Below are 16,649 nucleotides of genomic sequence, written 5' to 3' on the forward strand. Positions count from 1 at the left end.
TTGATCTTATCTGTGATAAAGAAAGTCTAACATGTTTTTAGTATTGTGTGAAAATTTTATAAACTTTAGATCAAAACTGACCGAAATATCAATTTTTATTTAGAATTGTCTGGCATTTCTTGAATATGTATGAACATTTCCTCCGGCACTCAAAAGGTTAATACCAATCCTTATTATTTCAATGAAACTCATTTTCAAAATCAAAATCATTCCATGACTAAGTGACCACCAAACTGACAAACATGCAGCTCTGCTTGTGGCTGTATCGCAGACACGCTCATACTTATAGTAGTAGCAAAAGTTCTTCGCGATTATCTGAGAACTAAAAGAGAGTGGCGTTTTTGACAAAAGAAGAAGTTGTTGAAGGTATTGATTTTTACAGGGTACATCAATTTTGTGAGTATCGGTGTTGACGTCATGGTATGTGCTTCCAACAGTTCCCCCGCTACATCCATGGGGAAAAAATATCAGATAAACGACCACACCATATCGACTCGCAAGTTACCTTGGATGTGCACATATAGGCAAAGTCTAATGTATTAGGAGTACCTATAAGTAATGTCGTACAGCCTAACGTATTAACAAGTGTTAACAAGCTGCTTCAGTTTGCTGGCCGATTGAATATCATTTAAAAAGAATGTGTTCACATGAAGTGATAAAGGAACATATCCGACATTGCATGCTTTAGGAATTTCGTAAAGGAAACAATACTATCGTCACAACAATCAATATTAATAGTGTTTATCCCGAAGTTTTAAGTGTCCGGAAATGTTGATGACGGTTCACAAAACTTCAGAACGGAGACTTTCGTCTGCAAAGCGATGAGAAATCACGAAGTCCGTCTCTTCTTAAAGATGACGAATTGAGGGCTGTAGTTGAAAAAGATCTGAGTTTGACAGTTGGAAATATTGCAGAAATGCTTAGTGTATTGTAGTATACAGATCAAAGATACCTTTACAAGATTGGAAAAGTGTGGTGATGCGGAAGATGGGTCCCACATACCCTTAGTGCAGACAATCGAGTAACGATAGTTGCTGTATGCAATTCACTACTCGTTAGACACAAATCAGAGCTCTTTTTGGATCGTTTAGTTGCAGGGGACGAAAAATGGGTTACGTATGATAATCCAAAGCGGAAACCATAATGATTATCTCCAAGTGATACACCGATGGCAACTCCAAACCGAATATTCATGCGAGTAAAGCGTTGTTGTGTGTATGGTTGAATTTGTAGGAAGTTATTCATTTTAAACCTTTAACCCCTTGGCCTATGATTTCTTTCTCAACTCTGATCGATACGGTTACATTTTCATTAATAATTTACTGGAAAAAGAGAAAAATTCTAAGCATATGTTATGCCTATATTTCCTTTCAAGCATAATAACTATTATGATTACAGAGGAATAATGTTTACTTTGAATTCGAATGTACTGAGTAATACATATATTTGTTGAATCATGTTGAAAATCTTCACTACGAGTCTCACTCGTTGTTGTAGGGCAAGGAGTTAAAGTCCAGAAATCCTATTACTGTTAGCCTTTATTGAGAACAATTAATACTCTTAAGCAGCGTAATTGCAAAAGAATATCCTGTTTTGATTAACCTATTTGCATCATTAGCGCATGTATGCGCGGATTTTGCCTGATCTATATCACCGGAGCGCATATATGCGCGCCATCTTTTGGGGCATTACAACTACAGCACATACGAACAAAAACACGAAAAGTTGCACCATGTCAATCATTACCATAAAGATTTATCGGTCAACATTTTTCAATATTCATTAAAACAATGAATTCTTCGTTTACACCACTTTGTTTTAAATGTTCTATACGTTTTGAACCATTTTTATTTTGATGCAATAAAAGACATTTTTAGTGATAAGGACCAATTTTCCGTTTTTCCGTATGGTGCAAACGGGTTTACAATGCAAGGCTGCTCATTGTAAAAGTCACACAACAAAAATCATAGAACTTGACTGGGAGACTTTGGTACGTCCGCCGTACTCTCCTGTCTTAGCCCCATCCGATTTTCATTTATTTAGATCTCTACAACATTCTTTTAAATACTAAAAAATGTTCTAATTATGAAAATGTCAAAAACGGAATACAAATATATTTAAACGAAAAATCAAAGGATTACAATAAAAGGAGCATACAAAAGCTCGTTTCCAGATGGTAAAATATTGTAGTCAATTACAGTGATTATCCTATGGACTGAATGTTTCATGTGAGATTTAAAAAATTGAAATAAATTTTAATTTTAAAACACGATATCACTTATGGGTATTCCTAATATTAGTATCGGCAACTTTTTTGCAATTATCTTGAAAGCTATGACTGAACGAGGGTTATATATATAAAGTAGTTCAAAATGTTGATTTCTATAACATATCCAAAAATTATCAAATTCGGTGAGAAGACTTTTAATCCAAAGGTTTGTCAAATATGTAGTTGATAATCGTAAATCGTTCTCTTGAAAGGTATTATAGGAACCATTCGTGAGTATTGTTAATGTTCGTAAAATCATTTAATAGTCGTTGTTTAGTTGTGAAATAATTACAAATCCCAATTGTTTTAACGATGTTTCAGGTTATATTTAATAAAACCTTCTATGCGTGACATAGTCGAACAGTAATTGATACATTATACCGTTACAAACGATACTTGAAGATGTTGTCCGATAACGCGCTTCTTCGCAAAATGAAACATGTGATCATTAAAATACGTGTTAACGATAAAAGGGGGGAGAGCAACGCACGCGACTGGTGTGTCTTGCGGCATCTGACTGGATCAACCGGTACTCGCAAGATATGCGCCATTTCTATTATAACGGTCTGTGAATGTAGGAAAGAAGAAGAATTCGCGCGAGCATCGCGCCAACCGTTACCTCTTTGACAGCGAAACGATACTTTCAAGCTCCGCTGTGGTACGCCTTGTGCACGTGCACCTTGCGTTAGCAACCATGTATTTATCCAATATACATGAACCCACTTTCGTTGAAACAGAGGTAAAAGGCAAAGGTGCACGGCAATCAATAGCAGACGAAATCTATCTTTTGTGTTTAAATGAACCCCTTAACTGCGGAATTGTTTCCCGAGATTTTTGCAATTTAACAGTAAAACTACCGAGCAGGTAAATTTGCTTTTTGAAGTTTCTCTGTAGAAACTCCAGCAGTGCATCTATTGAGTCTTTAATTGATTTCCAATTCAAAGAAATATCTGTTATTTTTTAAATAATTGCAAAAAGAAGACACAAGGAATGGATAATTTTGACCCGTTTGGTAGTTTTAGTGTCAATAATACTTGATCATACGTATAGACAAACTGGCTAACTGACCATATACCCGAACATTACTGTAACATACTTTATTACATATTAATTGATAATCTGTCGATTTCGTAATATCTCATATTTTTTCCATAATCACAATATACGGTTACTTGTTTAAAGTTACTTTTCAATTAAAATAAAAATACTTCATGGTAGCTTACCTCTGGCACTGTAGTTTCATATGGTGTGTTGATGAATATTGGTGCATTATCGTTTATATCTGATACTCGGACAATCACTGGTATTGTCCGCTTCTTGTTAGTCTGCTTCACGGTACAACTTAGCTAGAAATAAAAATGAAAATTTGCACATTAGTACACAAAAAAATCAAACAATGAAGTGTGTACTGATTAAACACAGCTCAAATGCATCTATAATATATTCTAACGAAAAATTAAAGCAAAACGAAGAAGACTTACATGTTTATCTGAAAAAGTAAAGAATTCATCGTTGAAAGATTTAATATCATTTTGACTTTTAAGGTGACGTATATAGTCGAGCGCAGTTAACTGGTTAAACGTAAAAGAGACTTTAGTACGTAATTTAGAAGTTAAAATAACCATTGATAAATTTGTGTATAAATAATATAGTGAACTGTTCTGTAAAAAAGAACGGAGCAAGAACACCTTACTGAAGCAACACATTTCAGAATCAAGGTTTCAATGTACTTCTAACTTCGACAACATATTACAACATATCTAGTGGAAAGGAGTGTCTGATTGAAATTTTAAGATAATCTAATTTGAATACGTATCGATTGCATGTGCTACTTAATGAAGGTGATCCACAGTTTACCTTCATACACCATACTTTACATTCGTGTAAGAATTTGGTGTCCATAGTATGTAGAATAAGGTTGCTTAAGTCGTACCCCATAAGAAAAAGAGCGTATAAATTGTAATATATATTAAATAAACAAAAAATAATTGCTTTCTTCAAAACTTTATTACTAATGCTATTACTATTAAAAATAGAATCGGCAATAGAATCTATGGATTCGACTGGATAAAATTACAATCAATTAACAAAAAACACGGATCTTAATCTCCATGACAATATTCATAACAAATGTTAATATAGTTGCTCATTACGTCCCGATCTATTGTACCAAACAGATGTGTTTAGTTATTGTCTTAGTCAAATAAAAACTGACTCATTACTAATCTATTAAGATCGGTACGACTATAGACCTGGTCTCCTCATAGTTTAAGTTGCACTTACGAACAAAATTGAAGGAAAACTATTACTGTCGCATACCCCGTGTCGCGTTGCAAAAATATTTTTTCGTTTTTTTTTTATAACTTTTGCACATAAATCGAGAACCCATGTTTTGCATTTTAAGCAATGGATCATATTTTCCTTATCATCTTCCACGCAAATTTTACAATACCATAAACTTTTACTTCTCTTAACTTCATTCCTTTTATGTATGGTTTATTTCAATGCTTTTTTCAATTTACTTTTTGTATTTTACATTTCTTCAATATACAGAACAAATGTTACTTCTATAAATGAGGTTGTACCTTTATAGATTTGTTGATTGATATTTATCAAATATGGAACAGAAGATAAATTATTCTATTCCATCTTTATTTTGTGTGGGCTATCTAGTAGGATTGTTGCGGGGAGATATTCCTGAGTATGAGTGTCAATTAGAGGAGTGTTAGTTTCTACTGTCACTTTTTCAATTGGTTCTGTGTATAATGAGTGTTCAATCTCTGGTATAGTGGGCCCCCGGATTTACGTTCTAATTGGTTCTGGAGTGGGCGACGTAAGTTGAAACGGTCGTAAATCGGTGTACACAGGATAGACACGTATGTATGTATGCGAATATACATATCTGCACATGTATTTATCAGATTGGGATCTATCTTCTTTTAAATATATATACTAAGAGATTATATTTAACAAATGTTTACGAAGAATCGAAGAGATCACGATGTTCACAAATAATATTGGAACGTACTGAATGGCATTCTTTTATAGTCATTAAAATACATTTCTTATCTTTAAAAAACGCCGTCACAGCTATTTTTCGGCAAATTTATTTTTTAGTTAATCTCAAAACCTTGTATTCCTACTATCAAAAAGTTTTATTACCTCTAATTTAGTTTCAAAACTTACAGTATTCCTTTTTTAAACAATAGAATTTAAGGATGAGCACTTGCTTACTTATATTTAGTGTAAATAAATTTCGATAAGTTCTTAACCCGTGTATAAACTATATAATCTGATATTATTTACCCATAAAAATTCTTTACTTAAATAAGTTTTAAATTGATTCGGTTAAAACTAAACACGTAGAGCAAGAAATATTGATTAAAACAATTGACTACCTTGTCACGTAGAGGCGACGTAACTACGAGGCGACGTAAATCCGGAGTACAACCCACTGTACAACACAATATTTTTCATCTCTAAACATTTCTCTGTTGCAACGCTATAAACCGGCAGATTTGTGAGGAAATATACGACATATACATATGTTAAGGAAGAAGAGGTTTCTAAATCGTACCGGTATGATTTAAAAATCTTTTCTGGGTGCGACTTAAGACCCCGTACGTATTATATTTCAAATAAACAAGATAAAATACTAAATCGACTAGAACGATATAATTTTGAAGAAACGACTGTTACAATGCTACATAACGAATACTTAAAAAGGAACAAGAATTTATCAATAATATCTTTTCCTAGAGTCTTACAAACAGTACCAAAAATTATAAAAAACCGTCGATAATTAAATCTAACTACACGAGCCAATATTGTTGACACTAATCGTACATCTTCGTTTTGTCAGAAGTGCTGTTGTTATAGTACTAAATTTAAAACTTAAAAGGCACGACTTAAGCAATCTTACCATAATTCGATACGATAGGCATACGAGAGATTTTGGGGATTTTTGTTTGAAATAAACCGTAAATAAATAATAAATAAATAATAAATTCATGATAAGGCTTTTGATACAGGTACTCTTTCAGGGTATCGTGATCTCAACGGAAATGTGAAAAATGTGTACCTCTATAAATATTTAAATTGAAATTATTTTATTTTTAAATTAAAAAGTATCTTATCTTCTGTTTGTCATTTTAAATAGTGTATTTGTATCTCCTGGAAACTTTATTTTCTTTGAGTTTAAAATTTTTAGTATTTATTAAATTTATTTACCATAAAAAAATACTTCTGCTCATATGCAAAATATAAAAGGAAAATAATAAGAAGAACATTTCAGGATTTAAAAAATATATTTCTAAATTCTGATAAGATAAAAATTCATACTGCAGAATTTATATAAAATTGACATGCATGTTACAGAGAATAAGAATGCATACAAATGAAAGCATATACTTATATGTGTATATAAAGATAAAATGTTTGTAGGATATAAAATTTATACCAAATATATTTGTTACAAATGTTATTACTTTCACCTGAGAACTATATCACTTAAAGTCTTCATACACTTCAATAAATAATTTAAATGAATTTGTCGAATACTTAAATATCAACAAAAACTGAATATTTCAAAGACATTATGAAGAATACCCTCAAATCAGTTACAAAAACTTTTGAGATTTCGAGCACTCGTAAAACTGAAAATTGTTCGCACAAAACAAGATCAAATACATCGATATGTAAAGCCGATATCTCATATACGTAAATTAATATAAAAACAAAATACTGTATTTCATTTTGTAAAATTGATTAAAATTTTTCTTTGATGAAAGACTTTGCATATAATTTTTCGGTACAAAGAATGAAAAACGAAGCAGAAGGTTTACAAAGAAAACATACAAGATTGTTTAAAACTAGTATCTGTAGATTGTAATCTATCCGAATATCTAACCTTCTGCGTATACCGTCAATTTGCAACATTAAAACGATTACTGTACAAATTATTGCGATTGAAATCAATCTTCCCTTCTCTTCACCGTTCGCTGGGCAATAACAAGCACACACATGATTTTCCAGCCGTTCGATTTTATCCGGCCAATTTGTGAAAACGGTAAATACGAGTAATCCTTTATGGCATCGAAGCACTGCTCTAGACCTTTCACATTCCTAGTATTATAGTGTCATAAGAGACAACGCGCATTCTAGGATGCCAATATGGTCAAGGAGAACGGTACCCTGTATCGTGAACCATCGTAATTACCTGCAATCGTTGACTGCAAATTCAGTTTCACGTTGAATTGCCCTCTCTACCTACGCAAGCATTTAGAAATAGACAGGGACACATTGAAAACGAATATATCAATGATAATTACAGTATCAATTTTTTACAGTTACAGTTTTACAGTTTGTAAAAGTGTCTATGAAAATGCAGAAATTTTGAAAATAATAAAATTCCCTAAACTATTTCAATTCTATTTTTTCTTCAATCAAGCTTTGAATGCGACATGAATAAATTCATGCCAATATTGATTTTTGTATATGATACAGACATTCAAATCAAATAAAATAACATATATGCTGTATAAAATCTGCAGTCTTCTTTAGTCTTTATACATAGAAATCAATTTAAAAATATTAATACTAACATTCGCTAAATTTTAACCAAAATTTGTGTCTTGCATTAAGGATGTATTTGCTATTTTTTAGATACAAGTTTTAACATTTTTTCTAAAGAAAATTAATATTTGACTGTAGATTATAGAAGAAAATATCAAACTTGTTAAATTATTATTATTAATAGCTGATTTAAATTTTGATTGCTCTATTGATACTACGAAGTTTCGCTTGATACAACATCATAAGTTCACAACTAATTTGTGACATCGTTATTAAATTTTGTATACATGTTTTTTAATTTGAATCTAATATTTCTGAAGCAGTTATAATTATTGTTTCTTTATTGAACGATTTCTTCATCCATATAAAGTCTTATAAATATTGTATAAATGTGCAATTCAATAAAATAATTACCGAAATTACATTAAATATTTCTTTCTGCTAAGTATTTTACGAATTACATTTTAATAATTGGAAAACCTTTTGTGTGAATGGAGTGCTCAAATCGAAATAAATAGTTTTACGTAAATGTATTCATTGCCAGAGGTTGAGATCTCAAGTGGGCGAAGGAAACTGTGTGCATGAAAGAAAGAGAAATGAGAGGCGAGAAGTGAGTGATCACCATGAAAGAAAATTGTCTATTTAATGATGTTTCTTTAGCACAAGACATTAGATGAGATTTTACAAAACTAATTTATTTTCTAAAAAAAAGTGTTTTATATCTAAAATTAATATTATTTATATATGAATAATATATTTATGTTACAAGTACAAAAAGGTAAAATTTGTTCATTATTATCTAGATATACGTATACTTAAAAAAAAGCAATAAAAACTGGTGAACAGAAAAAGAGATGAGAAAGTTGTTGAGAAACTTATTTTTTATATTAGATACGCATTAAGAACAGTTGCAGACAATAACAAACGATATTCTGTTATGCTTCGCATCTGCTTCCTTCTCTAATACATTTTTGTTATGTTTATAAATTTTTATCTTTAATTCCTTGCCTAATCTCTATCATAAAATTTTTATTGACATTTCATAAGATGATAACGAAATTAAAAAAAGAAAATTACGAAATTTCATGGCTTACATCATCATTCGGACTCTGACCACCGAAGGAGCAAATCATACCTGAATCCTCCGGTATATATTACCCTCACAGATCAGAGCAAAAAAAGGAAAGGAAGGGTCAAAAGTAGAGAAAGTGTTGTTTAGTGTCTTCAAGTATTGTGGAAACAGAAACCAAACCAGTGACGGCAGTGCAAATAGAAAGTTAAATAACAATAAACAGCAGCAAAAAATATGTCAGGCAAAGTTGGAACCCATATGAGGACCCTCAATTAATTCTCTGATGCAGAGGAAAAAATATCACGTCTGGCAACGCACGAAATGTAACGGACATCTTACTTAGCAATAATTATCCTATAATTTAAAAAACACTACAACAACTAGAGTAACCTATCAAAAAAAGTTAGAATGAACCAATGATGACTCTTCGAATTAATTATTGAAAAAAAATAATTAATTCTGGCATTCAGCTAAAAAAGACGCATCCCTCACCTAACATCGACTGAAAAAAGAGAAAAGGAAATAGAAAAAGCAAAGCTCTCTCGAAAGAAATGGCCAACAAAACGCCAAAAAGTATAAAAACAAAACAATAAACAGGAAACACAACAGTGACTAAACCATCGTACAAAAAGAGTTGATTGAATCCAACCAACATCTGTCACAACTAGAGTGGAAGATCTACTGAAACGACTGGAGGAAGGATGAAAAAGAAAAGGCAGCACACCTCGCTACAAGAAAAAGACGTTACAAAACACATAGACACCAACGCAAAGGAGCCCCCCTCCGCTGCCAGCGAAGAAAATAAGCAAACAGCTGGCAACAGTCTCCAAACGACAAACCGCCCTCACCATACCCAACGTTTTGAACCAGCAAACCATCTGGCGAAGCCCTTACCCCCACCTTTCGAGGAAAAATTCAACCGGACTCTCCGAGTCGCCGCATTACACCACATCCAGCAGCACGGGCCCCAAACCACATCTCTCCCCCATCACACTACATCTAAGTATCGCGAAAAATACAATCAACCTGCTCAACGTACGCATCACAGACTATCATTTAAAACAAGTAAACCCGAACAAACACATATATTATTCACAAAAACCACATCAAACCATAATAAAACAGCTTGCAACGTCCTGAAAGAGAAAAACATACAATTCTTCACTTATACGAAAAAAATAACCCTACTCCAAAAAAAACTTAGAGGGAGATTTCAATACGTAAGACATTCTAGAGGAGCTAATAAACAAAAATATTGTGGGAATGGATGTATTTGAGTGTGTGAATAGATATATTGATGAGTGATGAATGTGTGTGTGCAATAAATGAATGACGCGACTGTGTGTGTGAGCGCGTTTTGAATGAATGTTCAAAGCATTGGAATATTCGAGATTATATTGATGTATATAAATAGTGTGTGTGTTGTTTAAGTTAGTTAGCGTTTTATTGTGAGTTGTCAAGAAATAATTATACTGTTTCTAATAAAATTCTCTTTCTCCTACAATATTGAAAATTTAAATTTTATCTTGGTAAATTTCTGAGATCGCAAAAACTAGTTACAACATATCTAACCAGGTTATAAAATTCTCGATACACGACACTAACAACTTACACAACATTAAAATATCTACGGGTTCTCATTGATTTCAGATTACACTTTAACCAACACATACAACCGCAAATTATAAAAGCACAAAAACCATTCCTATCACATAAACAAATGTTTCATTCAAGAGATCTAATACAAGACGTAAAAGTCCTTTGTTATAAATCACTTATTAAACCCATCTTTACCTAGGGTTGCCAAAGCTGGTTTAACATTAATTCCAGCTCAGTGGAAAAAATACGTTTACTTGAAAAAAATGCTTAAGAGCCTACACTAACATGTAAAAATCCCTAGAATCTACCTACACAAAATTTATAAAAACAGAAAAATCTATGAATCTAGCTAAAGTAATCAGAGTCGACTTATCTATATTAAAAATGATCAGGAACCATAAGTCTAACATTCGCTACATACACAGCAATAAACTTATCTTCCGCTCAGTATACCCCAAACTCCTATATTTCAAAACGTCTCTAGCCTCTCTTCATTTACCTTGACAGCGCAGGTTTAATACCAAATGATAACAACCTTCCCATTATATACGACGTCAACGGAAAAATCTACGAAAAGAATAACATACAAAAAAAATTTTAATTGCAACGACAACAACCTGCACTTTATCTGCAACCTACCATATTTGGACAAAGCAGACAAACATAAAAAAAAGCACTGAACGCTACTAGTGGTTAGACGACAACACAGCCCTCGGCTTCTACACACACCATACCTGATCTAAAAACAAACCAGCCTGACAACACCACTTATTGTTCACAGAATACTCTTACCTAGGTACAATTCTAACACCGGTCCATCTCTCGATAGGTCAAACATTACCTCACCCTTATGCGCTAATAGCATTACATCCGAATTAGAATTAGCCTAGTTCACCCTCAAATCAACAGAAACATTCTCACAGTTCATACAGGGAAAAAATGTATATTACAAATAAATTACACACCAATTGTAAGTGGCGTTGACTTAGTTATAAAACTAAGTCATAGAAATTGTAACATACCATTGCCAGGATACAAACAAATCTTGTCCTTAATAATAAAATAAAAATAACATCAACCCTTTACATTCATACCGATTATACAGATTTCCATACCTTTACTCTATATAACTCATAGCACCAATAGATTAAGCTAACACTCTATAATAAAAAAGCCCGCTATAGTTAAGTCCCTTAAGTTAAAACCTCCACGTCCCAGACTACACGCACTTCCTAGCGAAGTGTTTAACACGTTCGCTACCAATGTCACATATTTGTGATGTCCTCAATTCTATATTTTGTATAAAGAAAATGAAATTAATCCTATAGATATAATTTGTTAAAGTTATATACGAAATTACACTTAGGGATCAATCGTTCTAGCTTCATTTGTTTCAATAGTTTATTTAGAAGATCTATTGAACTGAATAAAATATTTTAATCGAGAGGATCGTCACTGAAAGAAACGCTAGTAACGAATGTGTTAATCTAAGTAAATACACTTTCACAGTAAAACTTAGTACCTTAAGTATAAAATTTTTGTAAATATTGTATATATTGGCACAATAAACGCTTTTAAAAAAATGGTTTACGTCGGACGTAACATCACAAGTGCCTACAGTCGCCAACACAACTCAATAATAGCAGAAACAGGGAACTACACCAAAGAATACTCTCACCGTAACAAAATTAAAACCATGAAACTGCTATCCTAAAAACAACAATTTATCTTCACACATCAATACTATACCACTACGTGCTACTTTTATCAAATTATCAGGTTTTTGAATAAGGAAAAAAAACTACAGTCGTCTCCGTGTCTAAGGCACAGGTCTACCAGACAGTTTTACTGACGAGTCCATTGGTAAATCCCGGTCGAAACGCTTTCCTCCTTCTGTTCTAATCTAATAAATAATGAAGAAACACCAGTATGTAGCAAATGTAACACAGTTAGTGTAATCCATCACATTACATCTTGTTTGACCTATCAACATAACAGGAGAAACTCTTACAAAAACGTTCTCGAATGTTTCAAACATATAAAAGTATTTGATCTAATTTAAAACAGTAACTCTCGATGTCAATTGTACCGAGTACATAATTGTTAATAACCTTATCGGGTTGATGTAACTTTAAAAATATAATACAAAACAAATGTGAATTATATCAGGGAAATGAAAAAAGAGTTTACACGGTCGTAAATATGATCGTAAAAACGAAGCCGTAATTATAGAGTTTTTATTTTATTTTATATTTTCGATTTATTTCTTCATAATGAATTCATCGATGCCTGATTATATTATTCGTTTTTGAACACCGTGTAATTGCTACAGAGAGTAATCATCTTTGTCAATGGATATCTATCATTAGTTCACGAAAACCACTATGATCAACAATCAGATACGGAACATTTACTACGACCATCGACAGCGCGATCGCGCAAGTAATCATAAACTGAAGTTAGAGACATCTACATATTACGGAACAGTACACGTGAATTACAACATCAATCCATTCTTTCATGCTGTACAGGCAGGCAGAACATAATTTGCCATCAAATATTATAATAGTTACGCATTTATTACGTCTATTAAAGTTTAATTTCATTACTAAACGGTACTTCAAATAATTCGACACGCCAAATTAAATATGCATCGACATTAAAACTATCGAGCATTTAATACGATTAATATGTAATCCCTATAAAAATTGTAACAATAGATTATTTTCAATTTATATATATTCGTGTATGACCCCTGAGTGTGTGCATAAGACAGTGAAAGATTCTGTGTAATTGTTATACTTTACTTCTCTTTTTGTTTCTTACTTTTTATGTTTTTAATGAAATACTAATATAAAGTTTCTTTTTGATTTGATTACTAACGAAGGAAGTCTAACATGTTTTTAATAGTGTGTAAAAGTTTAGATCACAAACGACCGAAACATAAATTTTTGTTCATAATCCTGCATCTTCGTTTAAAATTGTCTGCCATTTCTCTATGTTGTTGTGTACGCGTTTTCTATTCGAAAATCTTATAGTGAAACCCGTACGTCGCACGCCGACTTAACTTTGTGCGAACTGTTTGGAAAGTGGACTGTATCTAATTACTTCAGTGAAAAATACTTTAGTGTTTATTTGTAGTTAGTTCAATAATAATCGTCAGCGGCGAGAGTATACAACGACGTCTATGTTCCGTCTCGTGTCTAGTTCAAAATTTTTCTTGTGTCTCTCTCTCTGTACCTTGCGTGGGTTTTTATAAACCTTTTTTGGTAGGGGTGTACAAAATTTGTCTGAGTGGGAGTCAACCGGTGATCCTGGAGGGGGTTGCCGATTGCAGCCCCCGGGTGACCCACGCAAGGGTCTTGAACGTTCTTGACACTGACCATAGCGAGTAATAAAACCAAGGATCGCCTCGACTTCTGGCAAACAGATGTAAGTTAAAGTTACGGTAAATCTACAAACTGGCAAAACGTGCCGAAGCAAATACGACTAAATTATTGAAGTAATGGTTCCTTGGGCCTTTATTTCTGCTATGGTAAAAAATACTCAGGGCTCCAATGTGCCTCGCAGAAGGTGTCGTCAATAACCCTCCTAAAGAGATTTAGCGACGCGACATATGTATGTACACAAATTTTTCCTGGCACCCAAAGGATTAATATATTAATTAGCACTATGTATAACGCGAGTAAATGATTGATAAAGCAAACAACCGCATCACAACTGTTCAACATGCACGGTCGCATAAAAAGTGCAATCAAGATTCGTATCCTCAATGTTATCCACTTTACAGAATAAAAAAAAATGTAATCGCAATGCACTTCCCTAAACACTAATGCATATCTGTATACGTATGGACATATGTATGTAGTATATATGTATATAGTCATTGATCAAAAAATTAGTGCCATCATAGTTTTTACGCCTCATTTGTCGTGATAATCATAGCACTGGAAGTTCAAAAAGTAACTTAATAACAATTTCTTTGTCGTAGTGTTAATCTTTTGTACTTCAAAAGTGTTTCACTGGAAATACTTAACATTTTCTGTCGAGGTACAGACGACATTTTTTGAAACATTACGAGAAGTCGTACATGGATTGAGGAACAAAATTATTTTATTTCAATATTTCACATATTGATGCATTATAGAACGTTTAATGTTAAATATCAATCTTTACAATTTTACAATTGAGAAGCGCCACTGGATTGTAAAGGACCAATAGTAAGAGTTAAGCATAGAAATTAAGTCTGAGTTATAAAAAATTAATATGAAGAAACTACCAGACAAGAATCAAATTGCTAATTTATTGTTAATCTTCTCAAAGATGATATCAATGATAGCCTTAATTTTCAATAAAAAATAAATACTATTAATTAATGATATTAATTAAATAATGATATTATACCGTTTACTTAATTATATATTGACAAAGTATCCTGAATCTCCATCAGTGATGAAATGATGTAGTGCTAAAACAATTTCTGAACATTTGTAAAAACTTAAGGAATTGTGCTTAGCGAGAAGTTGAATAATAAGTTCAAATCGAATCGTATGAAATATATACGAATCTTTTTCGAGATAAGTACGTTGTCCCATAACACTCACAAGTCGATGCCGTAACGAAATATAAAATCCTCATAATGTCCCGACGTAAATTTAAATTCAAAATGAAATTGCCCTTACCTGAAAAACAACATGTGAGAGATTTTCATCATCCCTGTCCAGTGGCTCCAAAAGTTGCAGCTTCTTGCCAACCAACTTGAATCGAGGCTGTCTACCAGGAAAAATGAGATCCAACGTAGTTTCATTGTATGGATCGCCAGATACCGGCAGTTCCTCAGGTACAGTTTTTTGATCGATCGCTGAAAAATTTATAGCTCATAAACCAGTTGTACAGTAACGGTGAATAATAGATTTCTCCAAGAACTAAGTCAGAAATGACTCAGATAAAGTTTTACAGACTATTATTTCGAAAAATGTCGCAGCTACCACTTTCCTTTTTCGATTAAACATGAATGTGAGAATGCGTCTCACAATCAGTCATGTTACAGCGTGTGTTGAGAAGAGTTCTGTGTAATTAATCACAACAATAATTCCTCACCAATTTGGTTGACCTTGAAGTATGTTGCTAAGGTCATTATTTTAAACAACTTTGTCCTATCCATTTTATCACCGCTCGGCTTTAGTCTTCCAGATATTCGCAATAAAATGTCTGGCAATGAGAAGTTTCCGTACTTATTTACAAAAAGAATAACCCCTGTATGACCTTGATCTTGACATATGTTGTTAAGTTCACTGTTTATACACCTAAGACTTTAAACTTTTTGACAGTGAGTATTGGATCAAAAGTTATGAAGCATTAAAGTTTCGCGTTGCGTTAAAAATTGTCGTCTTCATTTTCATTTATTGAAGTTGTTCCTTATAGTATGTATACTTGCCTTTATTTAGATAATAGAAATGCGTATTAGTAGTGCTGGCTTCTATGACAGAGGACGGAACCTGTATCCCTATCCCAAAAAATTAACCCCACTATTATCTAAATGAAGTTTGAGTATGCATATTATAAAGAACATGTAGAGGAAGAAGCTGTTTAGAATCAACTTCCCCGCAACATATTTCAAGATCATCTAAATCGGTGAAGAATCAGTGTTGTAAATAATTATCGAGTTCGTTTCATTCCTGTATTTCTTTATTGGGTATTAAATATATTTCACTATAGCTCCGTTACATTCGTCATTTCTCTTCCTCATCCTTACTCGGAATTCTACATACATATACATATGTATGATACAACGTAGGAAAGTGCCACGATTGACCGAAGCTACACCTGTGCTGCGTCACAGACATTCATGTATATGGAATTTATTGCAACAGTAGCGAAAATTTTCTGTGATCATCTCGAAAACTAAAAGAGAACTGTTTTCGTCAAAGAAAATAATTGTTCAGAATAACACTCTTGGTAAAAGTGCTGTCTCCATATTTTATGTGTTTATCAAATAAGACTGAAAACGAATTTGAGCATGACGCAGAATTTTAGTGTTTCATAACTTTTGAACCAATTATTACAAAGACTTTAAGACGCTAGGCACACAGAACAATTATCTTAACAATATATGTCAAGATTAACATTATTTCC

At 32.7% G+C, this 16,649-nt stretch overlaps 1 protein-coding gene across 5 annotated transcripts in view; it reads right to left on the bottom strand.

Annotated features, from left to right (window-relative positions):
- Cad99C (cadherin 99C) overlaps nucleotides 1–16,649 on the bottom strand; it is a 303,145-nt gene that overhangs the window by 69,326 nt on the left and 217,170 nt on the right. For all 5 annotated transcript variants that reach the window (XR_004234734.2, XM_031973644.2, XM_031973640.2 and 2 more), the window contains exons 4-5: nucleotides 15,197–15,375; nucleotides 3,493–3,615 (exon numbers count right to left, since the gene is read on the bottom strand). Coding sequence is in view for 4 of the 5 variants with exons in the window: in XM_031973644.2 (XP_031829504.1) it covers nucleotides 3,493–3,615; nucleotides 15,197–15,375 (302 nt within the window). In the remaining variant the exon portion in view is untranslated. The remainder of the gene's footprint in view (nucleotides 1–3,492; nucleotides 3,616–15,196; nucleotides 15,376–16,649) is intronic.

This window comes from Nomia melanderi, chromosome 13, assembly GCF_051020985.1.
Source record: "Nomia melanderi isolate GNS246 chromosome 13, iyNomMela1, whole genome shotgun sequence".
In the NCBI taxonomy this organism is placed as follows: Eukaryota; Metazoa; Arthropoda; class Insecta; order Hymenoptera; family Halictidae; genus Nomia; species Nomia melanderi.